Source organism: Chrysemys picta, chromosome 2, assembly GCF_011386835.1.
Source record: "Chrysemys picta bellii isolate R12L10 chromosome 2, ASM1138683v2, whole genome shotgun sequence".
Classification (NCBI taxonomy): Eukaryota; Metazoa; Chordata; order Testudines; family Emydidae; genus Chrysemys; species Chrysemys picta.
Window position 1 is genome coordinate 78,448,540 of NC_088792.1, and position 10,948 is coordinate 78,459,487.

The 10,948-nt window shown below is 49.0% G+C and overlaps 1 protein-coding gene across 1 annotated transcript in view; it reads right to left on the reverse strand.

The window, feature by feature from the left end:
* Positions 1-10,695, reverse strand: part of TRIM71 (tripartite motif containing 71) — a 96,909-nt gene extending 86,214 nt beyond the window's left edge. Inside the window, exon 1 of the mRNA XM_005278697.4 lies at positions 7,805-10,695. Coding sequence (XP_005278754.1) covers positions 7,805-8,677 — 873 coding nt within the window. The 5' untranslated portion in view covers positions 8,678-10,695. The remainder of the gene's footprint in view (positions 1-7,804) is intronic.
* Positions 10,696-10,948: the final 253 nt, after the last annotated feature.

Here is a 10,948-nt window from a genome sequence, read left to right on the forward strand (position 1 = left end):
AAACAATCACCCACCCACAAAAAAGCACTTATATAAACAGTTTCAGGGACTTTGAGTTTCTCCAAGTTTTGTTTCAGTGGAAACGGTCTGAAGTCATGCTTAATTAGGCAAAAAAAGTAGTGATATCAGAATTTGCTGGACACCAGAATAATAAGATTTCCAGTTTGTTTAGCCAAAAATGCTGAGAATTACAGTAGGAATGTTTGGACAAAGACTGTATGGTGCTTGTTACCATAACAAGGAAATCAAACTGGCCATGTTAAAAAACAACAAAAAACACATACTAGTAAAAAGTAAGAATCTCAGTGTGATGAAGCACGGAAGAGGAAAAATTACAGGTTTAAAACAAAAACAATGAGGAGCATGCATCTGAAGAAGTGGGATTTTTACCCACGAAAGCTTATGCCCAAATAAATCTGTTAGTCTTTTAGGTGCCATCGGACTCCTCGTTGTTTTTGTGGATACAGACTAACATGGCTACCCCTCTGATGTTTAAAACACAAGATTCATTTGAAGTCACTGTATGTTAGATATGAAAAGTTTGGGACCAGAGAAACTTCTGGAAGAATCAGCAAGCAACACAGCAGTCCAATACATACCCATCTAATCCTCAGAAACAGAAGATTCTTTCACTGTAATATCAGAGCACTGTTCTGCAACGAGTAAAATTTGTGCATCATGTTACAAAAGTTGGACGGCTGAAGAGATTTACCTCTACACTTGTAAAATGAAGAGGGTTAGCACTGCTCTAAACATGTGCACTGGGAGGAGAGAGAATAGGCTACATAGTGTCCTGGTTTAGTATTCTTCTAAATTAAAGTATTTATTGAGCAACAAACAAAAATTTGCCCCTAGTGGACTACAATCATGTTATGTAGACTATTTCTGTTCAGGACTAAGGGCATGTCTACACAGGAAGACAAGCCAAATTAACTCCAGGTGTGAATTTAAGGGGGCGGGGGGGGAGAGGCGCCGTTCAGTTGCAAATTTAAAATAGGATCTTCTGATAAACAAAAGAAAAATGTTTTTTGTTGGTTTTTTTTTTTTTTTACTGTTTAAGGCACCTGTGATCATCGAAGAGCCAACATTGCAAAGACCTTGACTACACTAGTAGGGTTACCATATTTCAACAATCAAAAAAGAGGACGGGAGGAGCCCCACCCTAGCCCCGCCCCTGTCCTAGCCCCGCCCCCATCCTGTCCTAGCCCCGCCCCTGCCCCTTCCACTCCCTCCCACTTCCTGCCCCCTCAGAACCCCCAACCCTCTCCCCCACTCCTTGTCCCCTGACTGCCCCCCAGGACTCCACCCCCTCCCTAAGCCTCCCTGCCTCTTGTCCCCTGACAGCCCCCCCCCCCCAGAACTCCTGACCCATCTAAACCCCTCTGCTCCCTGTCCCCTGACTGTCCCCTCCTGGGACCCCTGCTCCTAACTGCCCTCCAGAACCCCACCCCCTATCTAAGACTCCCTGTTCCTTGTCCCCTAACTGCCCCCTCCTAAGACCCCCCCCCAACTGTCCCCCAGGACCCTACCTCCTACCTGTACCCTGACTGCCCAAAACCTTATCCACCCTCCCCCAGAAAGCCCGCCCCGAACTCCCGACCCCCCCCGCTCCTTGTCCCCTGACTGCCCCCTCCTGGGACCTGTGCTCCTAACTGCCCTCCAGAACCCCACCCCCTACCTAAGCCTCCCTGTTCCTTGTCCCCTAACTGCCCCCTCCTGAGACCCCCCCCACCTGTACCCTGACTGCCCAAAACCTTACACCCCCAACCCCCAGACAGCCCCCCCCCAGAACTCCCAAACACACACACCCCGCTCCTTGTCCCCTAACTGCCCCCTACTGAGACCCCCCCACCTGTACCCTGACTACCCAAAACCTTACACCCCCAACCCCCAGACAGCCCCCCCGAACTCCCTGACCCATCCAACCCTCCCCCATGCTCCCTGTCTCTTGATTACCCCCCCCCAGAACCTCCCTGCCGCTTCTCTGACCCCCAGCCCCCTTACTGTGCTGCAGAGCCACGTGCTCGACAGCGGGGGAGGGCAGCAGGCTCGGAGCTCCAGACGAACGGCCGCCGGCGATCTGTGAGTGCAGGGAGGGGGAGGGAGAAGAGGGGGGGTGTCAAGTTTCAGGAGGGAGGAGGGGGAAGTGCAAGCAGGGCTCTGGCTTTGGCTGTTGGAGCACCGGCTGCTTTGTAAGCCGCGCGCACGCTCTGCATGGGGGCGGGGGAGGAGGGGAAGTCCGGACAGTGACAAATTCCCCCCGGACGCTATTTTTAACCCGAAAAAGCCGGACATGTCCGGGGGAATCCGGACGAATGGTAACCCTATACACTAGGCTTCCCCATCTCCCTCCCAGCCCCATTTTCAAATGGAGCTGAGCCAGTGAGAGCAACAAAGCCAGTAATAATGGGGACACTAATGTAGATGGCTCCTGGCAATTGATGGTATTGCCTCTACACTAACCCGCCTATCGTTACCAGCAACACAACTGAACTTGTAGTAGTGATTGAAAATTTTGTGCATGAAACAAAAAACAAAAACAAAAAACCCTGTAGACACCCTTTAAGAGTGAGGTGTGGTTACCACTTGATTTTGTGCTTCATGAGAATGGTTTAAGTGACAATTAGTTAGCCCTCTGCAAATACTAGGAGACAACAGAGAGCTCAAGCATAGCCGAGGTGCAGAACTAACAACTGTCAATTATGTAGGGAAAAAAAATTAAAAAGGTCACTTAAATAGCAGGCCAACTAAGGAATATCAGCTGAGCTCACTTGATAAGAGTTATCATTGGGACCCAAACCCTGAACCCCACAATGCCTTTTTAAAAGTTACTTCCTGAAGTAGAGCCATGTTTAATAAGGATGCATCTGTGTGCAGCGCTTAGCATTACAATAATGCCCAAAACTATTATAGCTAAGAAATTCTTCAAATTTGATATTGTCAACAAACCCAGACACTAAATTTTGCTTAATATTGGGTTTTTACATAGCACCTTTCAGCCACAAATCTCAAGGCACTTTACAAAGCACATTAAGCTCCTATGTGAACACTTTATTCTGAAAGAAAGTTGTTTTAGTTCACTTGTGAATTAAGCTAAACAAAGGCCACTTTACTTTTGAATGAGGGCATCCACGCAGGGATTTGATGCACTTTAATTCACACCTGTAGTCAATTTGACTTAAGTTCACATCTAGACAAGCCCTTAGTCCTGAACAGAAATAGTCTACATAAACAAGATTAAAACCCAGTTTGCTTCATTTTTCCCTAAGTACAACATTATCACATTAAAACATTCAAGAAAATGGGGCTCTAAGCAATTTTCAGTGTTCAATAAAGTCTCATTGAATTGTCAATAACTACAGCCCCTACCAAAAATCAGTCCATTTTGGTCAATTTCACGATCATAGGATATTTAAAATAGTAAATTTCATAATTTCAGCTATTTAAATCTGAAATTTCATGGTGTTGTAATTATAGGGGTCCGGACGCAAAAGGGAACTATGTGGTGGTCACAAGCGTAGTGGGTGGGTGGGTGTTGCAGTACTGTTACCCTTATTTCTGTGCTAGCGGCGGCACTGCCTTCAGAGTAGGGCGCAGAAGAAAGAATGACATGGTAGAATATTGCCACCCTTACTTCTGCGCTGCTGCCTGCAGTGCAGGGCCCTCAGTCAGCAGCCACCACCCTCTAGCTGTTGCGCTACCTTCAGAGCAGAGAAGTACAGATGGCAATACCATGACACCTCCCCCCTCCCCACCAAAATAACCTTGCAATCCCCCTGCAATGCCCTTTTGGGTGAGGTCCCCCAATTTGAGAAACACTGGTCTCCCCCATGAAATCTGTATAGTACAAGACAAAACCACACAAGACCAGATTTCACAGTCCATGATGCATTTTCCATGGCCATAAGTTTGGTAGGGCCCTATCAATAACTTTGTATAGAAATAGTCATAGTACACAACACAGCTGTGTAGTCTTCTGTGCATCAACAGCATAGAGCAGAACAAAACCCAACTTATCTAAGGAGACCCTCCCAAACAGACCACAAGAAACTTCAAGTATCTACAGTAAAAGGCTGAATGACTATGTTGATCTTGTTGTAACTTTAACTTCCAGTCCCAAGGACCCTGGGTACTTCAATTCTGAAACTGTGAACATGTAACTATCCATAATACTGACCTCTATCCTAGCTCTAATGCATGTGTACTTAATGTGTTTTAAAACCACTGTTAGAGCAAGAAGATCCCAAGGTGAGGCTGCCACTCTAGCCTTCCTTTGGAGTTTCCTGGCTTTTGTTACTTACATCATTAGATGCTACCAAAAGTAAAAACCCTCATTTAACAATGCATTTTGTTAACAAGATGACAATTCTCACCGTTTCTCAGCCACTCTTCCCCATGCAGTATAGTTTTGCTACCATAAATTTTTAGTTCTTTGTCAGTTATGTTTCTGTAGAATGATTACAAGGTTTCTTCCAGAGGATGGTCTTTGAAAATACTAAGTACTTATTATTCATTTATCAGACACCACATGTGCACCAGTTAATATACCAGCACGACACCATCTAGCTAATCAATTAGTTGTTCAATAATGAAATGCTACAAATATATTACTAATTTCATAGATTCATTTACATTACAGCTTCGAATGTAGGAATATGAAACATTTGACATTTTACAAAGAAGTCAGAGTGACGTTTTATAGAAGAGGATGACCATCACAGGAGGAGCTCTGTTGCTCATGTAATAAACTTTTAAAAGTACCCCGGAAAACGTTTTTATGTAGAAAAGACATACATCTAAAATAAAAATAAGAATGCAAGATGGCTTACTCCTCCCTTGGAATTTAACCAAGTGGGAGCTCGAGCTCCTGAACTGCCCTTAGCTTGTTGCTGGAGAGTATGGAGCACTCACTTTGGAAGCTGTAACACCACTCTTCTCATAGTCTTACTGCATGTGGCTGTGCTTTGGTAGGAAATTGTGACAAAGAACTTTAAGAACACTTAAAAGAGTGAATGAATTTCACTACAGTTATTATCACACATCCAATAAGTCTGGTCTAAACTAAAGCACTATGGGCCACTTTTTAAAGGAAGGAAATTATCTGGCCCTTAATGCTGAACAAGTATTGTTTCAAATGGTAATCATCGGCTACCCCATTCTGGATTTTACACTGATAGCTATTTAGGACATCCACTAGTAGGCACAGAGAAATTTTGCAAGCACTACAGGAGGTCCAAGTGCTAATGAGGAGATTTTTGCATTTCCTCTCATTGGCCCTCCCCCCTTCTCCAAAACATGCTTTTCTAAACACTCATTCTATTAAATTTAAATGTTCTGTTCTTTGCTCCTCTGACAACCTTATAAAAAAAACTGGAACTAGAGAACAAATCAGTTAGAATTACATTGGCATAAACTCTAGTAGCCTAGCTGTCCCTACTAAATAGAACTAACACTTCCCAACGCATCCAGTTTTTCAACCAATTGAAAAGATATTTATTCAGCAGCGTCCATGGAATTTTTCTGCACTCATTCAGTCTTCAGGCAGGGATCTTATCTCCAAAAGTAGTACAGAATCAACACAAAAATAACTAGAAGGGAGTAAATCATCCTGAACAATGAAGTTAATGGAAAATTCCACTGAGGCATCATGCTAAGCTCCAAAGAGGGAAGGGAAAGAGAGGAGTGCCATTTTCCAGTTTTAAATTAAGTCAGTCCAAGCTGACACATTGTTACTATTTTAGAACAGGCATAGACATTTCAGCTGCATGTTGAAAATGTTTGTTTTCACGACGAACGCCTTTAAGAAAATATAGCCACCAAAAATTATTATACAAGGAGATATTATTTTAAAAAAGATTAGACTAGATTAAGCAAGGGCTTGGCAAGATCAAACTCCTATCTCCTTTGTATTATAAAGATATGGCTATAATCTTAACCAGGAGTATGTAGACAAGTATTAATACATTTGCCAAAACTGATTACTTCCTTTGAAAGTTTGTTTTTCCCTACTGCATCACATTCTCTTCTCCCAACACCTTTTAATGGTTTTCTGCTTCTACGGTAGAGTATTCATAGTCTTGCTAATGCAACATCAATATCTCGGAGACAAGTCTGTCATCTTTACTGTTAAGTATCCATTTGGATGGTGTTAAGTCTTAACAGTAAGCAATCTTACTCCTGGAGTTAAATACAGTAAACTTGACTATCTAAATATTCTCTGCATTCCAACAAATCTCTCCAGATTTTTAAAAATACAGTTCTACATGCTATTTGGTTTTTAAACTTTTTTTTTGGAGGTGGGGGGAGTGTATGATTCCCCATCCCTTCAAGCCAGCTTACCATGTATTTCAAAAATTTGATCAGCTATAAACTTGAGATTCAGGGACTCTTTAAGACTCTGTTTCTAATTTCACTATATGTGCTTTCAAGTTTTAGGGGAAATCCATTACCCAAACTATTTAAGCCTATAAAAGCAGTTTGTGCTGTGGAAAGCATACATTCTCCACCCCCCATTCCCAACCACCCCTCTCCTCCACAAAAAAGTAAATGACAAGGTGGGTGAGAGACCAATAGAAGCTGGCCCAATAAAACTCTCTCACTCACCTTGTCTCTCTAGTAGCCCTGTGGGTCCCAGGATATCACACCACTGCATAATTAAAAGCAAAAAAGCTACCTCACAGGTCTGACCAGAAGGCAGATTCACAATCATACTCTATGCCTAATTTCCCCACCACAAAAACAAAAATTTTAAACATGCACCATCTTTTGAAGTAAGCAATGGGACCCAATGACAACTTTTCACCTTTTAGGTTAGCAAAAATAGATGTTTGATCCCTAAAGTCAATACTTCTTCCTCTGAAATATTTATATTTACAATACCAAGTGAACTGTTCAGAACATTGGTGGGTCTTCTAGCGGTTCAAATGAAACGATAAACGTTTATAGATAGTGCTGTTAAACAAATCAAACAAAAAAACTGAAACCACACTCATGGGGACTAGAAACAATGAGCCCATCTCCAACTGAAACCAAATGGAAGTGGAAGAAGGTTTAGAACTCCTCTCTTCCCCGCCCTTTGATTAAGGCAGGAGGGTGCAGTTGAGGTGGGAAGCCTCCCATACAGGACAGTCTAAAGCAAACCAGTACATTCTCGCTGCCAGCCAGTAAACACGTTTCTGGGCAAGAACTTAAAGCGCATCCGGCTTTCAGGCCCATTCGGAAGTGCTTGTTCTGAACGCAAATATCCTCTCCCCGTTTACCGTAGCCAGCGTTACCCACGAGACACTTAGTTGTAACACTGATGTTTCTGATGGGAAAATGAAGACACTCTAACCAGCTCCCCCACCCCCTTGAATATTTCCGACTAGGTTTCCAAGGGCTAACAGGGACAGCTAGCCGAAGGGAAAGGAATCAAGAGGACCCCCGGGCTGGTGGGAACAGAGTCCAGGCAAGAGCCGAGTAGCAGCCGGCTGCCCTCTCCGGGTGCAGGCGGAGGGAACCTGGAGCCCCAGAAGGGCTAAGGGACTCCATGGCACCCGCCGGGAAGAGCTGGGAGAAGGGGCCCGAGGCAGAAAGGCGAGCGGGCAGCTCGGCGTAGGCGGCCGGCGCACATTGAGCCCGGCGTTCCCGGGTTCTAAGGCGGCTCAGTCGGGTGAGCGCGGACAGCTCCACGAGAGACCGGAGGGGGACGGGGCGCGCGGGAAGGGGCAGCCCCGGGGGAGTGAAATCCCGCGGACTCCAGCCCAGCGCTGCCAAAGGCGCCGGAGCCGCCCGGGGGAGGGAGGGGGGCGCGCGCGGGGCTCACCTCGTCGTCGTGGTGCTGGCAGTAGCTGGCCCGGTCCGGGAAGACGGAGGCGAGGATGCTGTAGGGCGCGGCGGGGTAGGGCTGGCCGAGGGCGAGCTGGGCAGCCGGCCCGGGAGCGGCGGCGGCGGCGGAGCCGGGCGCCCCGCCGAAGCGCTCGATGAAATGGTCCTTGGTGAGGCGGACGCGCTGGTGCGCCCGCACGCAGTTGTCGCACAGGTGCTCCTGGCAGTCCAGGCAGCGCGAGCTGGCCGCGTTGCCCTCGTCGCAGGAGCTGCAGCGGGGCTCGCCCTGCCGGCTGTGCGGCCGCCGGAGCAGCAGTGAGGCCGAGCCGCCCCCGCCGGAGGAGGACGGGGACGGGGCGATCGCAGAGGCGGCGGCGGGGGACGAGCCGCTGCCGGCCGAGCGGTGCTGCTGCTGCTGCTGGCGGGGGTGGTGGTGCCGGTTGTTGCTGCTGCCGCCGCCGCCTCCCCCTCCCCGGCCGTTGTTCTTCTGTTCCTCGGCGGCGGCGGCCGCCACCACCACCACGTCCAGCAGGTTGCTGAGGAGGAAGTTGGAGGAGGGCAGCGCGTCCATGCCCGAGGGCTCCGAGATCACCACCTTCTGGTCGCAGATGGGGCAGCGCAGCTTGAGCGCGTCCCCCGCGGCCGGGTGCTGGCGCTGCGCCTCCAGGCACTGGCGGCAGAAGGCGTGCAGGCAGGGCAGGACGTGCAGGCGGCGGGACGGGGCGCAGGACGAGCCGCCCGCCGAGGAGGAGTTGGAGGTCTGCGAGGAGGAGGAGGAGGTGGAGGAGTTGGAGGAGATGGGAGCCGGCGAGCCGCACATCTCCTTGCACAGCGGGCATAGCTGGAAGTCCGCCTCGGGAAACGAAGCCATTTGCAAGCGGCCTGGCTGCGGGGGGAGGGGGGCACGAGCCGCGGCGTGCAAGCGCCTCAGCAGTAGGGACTCATGGAGAAACCGGATTGCAAATCGCTTGGCATCGATTATTAGTCGGTGTCTGCAGGGAGCCGGATCCTCGGAGCGCCTCGCCCCCGGGGGAGGTGGGGGGCGCTGGGTGCGGTTGTCCCGTTCGCTGGTGGCCAATGGAGTCTGCCTTCCCTACCCGTACTTAGCTTCCGATCCCGGTCCGCATTGGACAAATTGTATCGATTTCCCAAAACTAGTCACTGGCTGACACAGAGTCTGCCTCTTTCCCCCGGGGTCGGCACTTCTACAACGTGGTTGGTGACTATGTTCTTCTTCAAGTGCATGGGCGCCACTCCTGTAAACCCCCCCCCCCCAAATCCAGCGTGAACTGGACCTAGCGCTGCGGGAGGTTCGGCTCCGATTTCCTCAGCAGCCGGAGAATAGCGCCGGGGGGTCTGCGGGGCAAGCCCCCCTCTGACCCCGAGGGGCTGCTGGGCGGCGAGGCAAAGGGCTTCCAAGTTAGCTCCTCTCGGGGGGGGGGGAGGAGGAGAAGGGAAAGGAGAGAAATATTTTGTTTGTTTTCCCCTTTTTGCGGCTCAGTCCAGCTCTAGGAGAGGCAGAGACACTGAAACACAGTGGCCAAGCAGACTCCTCCGGCTCCAGCCCTCCCCCGCCGACGCCTGCTCCACCACCGCATGACTGGGGGATGGGGATGGAGGGCGGTGTTGGTGCCGGACCCCCCCGGGAGACACTCAGGCTGGCGGGATGCAATAAAGAGAGACACCCAACACTGCAGCGAGCAGCGGGTCGCTTCGGTGCTCCTCGGTCCTGGTGGGCGCGTTCTCCCCAGCCCTGGATCGCCCTGAGCCGCTGCCCGCACGCCCTCCTGGGCTGGCTCCGCTCCCGCTTCGGGTCAGCCCCAGACCGGCTCGCTCCAGCACGCGGTCTCCCCTCTAGACTCGCAGCCCGGGCAGGCTCGGGGTGGCTCGCACACGCTGTAGCAGCAGCGGTAGCCGCCGGGTAGAGTAGCAGCGGCAGGTCCCCGCCGGCCGCCCTGAATTATTCATGGGGGGTGTATTATATTCGCATGCACAAATTGGAGCCGCTGTGCAATGCTATCCGAGAGTCCCACGCTCACCCCCCTCGTCCTCTCCGGTTCTCGCTCGCTCGCCTGAGCCTCTGCAACGACTGGGATCACATTTCCTTTGTCATCTCGCCTCTTCGTGTAGTGTTTTATTAAGAAACAAGAGTAAAAAAAAAGCGCTTCCCCCGCAATTTGCACAACCAAATCCACTAGCGATTGGCACCGGGTTTGAATTAGCAACAGCGGCAGCAATAGCAATTACTCACTCAGCAGCAGCAGAATCCCAAGTGATACAGATAATGTTGGATTCCAGCAGAGCCATCGCACGGGGGGGAGGGGGGAAATGGGTGGCTTCTCCCCTTCCCCTCTTTGTCGCGGTGGGGGCTTGGGGTGGTTGCTTTCTCCTCAGGTTGTGTTTGAGAGCATGGCTTTTGCAGGGGCTCCGGGCAGCTCGTGGTCTGGGTACGCGCCCTCTCCTTTTCCCTCTCTCTGGACGCCTGTTATTGAAACTGATCAGAGTTCGGAATCCTTTTAATCTCCAAAGGAGCGAACTCACTTCCGCCTGAGCTCTGAGGGGGTGGCTAGGGGGAGGGGGGTTTAAAGGCAAACAGGAAACATTAACCCTCTTACTAGTGCTGGCTTTTCTGTACTGCCTCTTTCCCTAGCAGCCGTGGATTCCTGAATCTTCTAGTAATTCGGCTTTTTAAGACTGCGAGGGCTGCTTATAGTATTTTAAGGCTTATAATGCGTTGTCTGTCCGTCTTTATATTAATTAGTTCTATAACTGCTAGATAGGTTTATGTGTACTAATTGTGATTATTTTATTTTGTCTTTTATACGTGTAATCATGTGATTCTCATTGTAAAGAAGGAGCGACTTGATGTTAAAAGCTATGGAGAGGACAATTATACAACTTTATTATTATTAATTATTATCTAATTAAAAATATAGTTCTAAGCCTTAAGTCACTCAGTTTAAATAACCCCTTTTGTTATGTCCTGGACAACTATTTATTGACTAAACCTCATACCTGTGATCCAGTTTAAAATTAAAACAACAAGAAATCCTGTATCAAAATGTAAGGGGTGGGTGAAAGGATTCTAGGATTAGTATTTAAGAGCTCTTTAAGAAGATAAGTAAATACACAAAACTAGCCT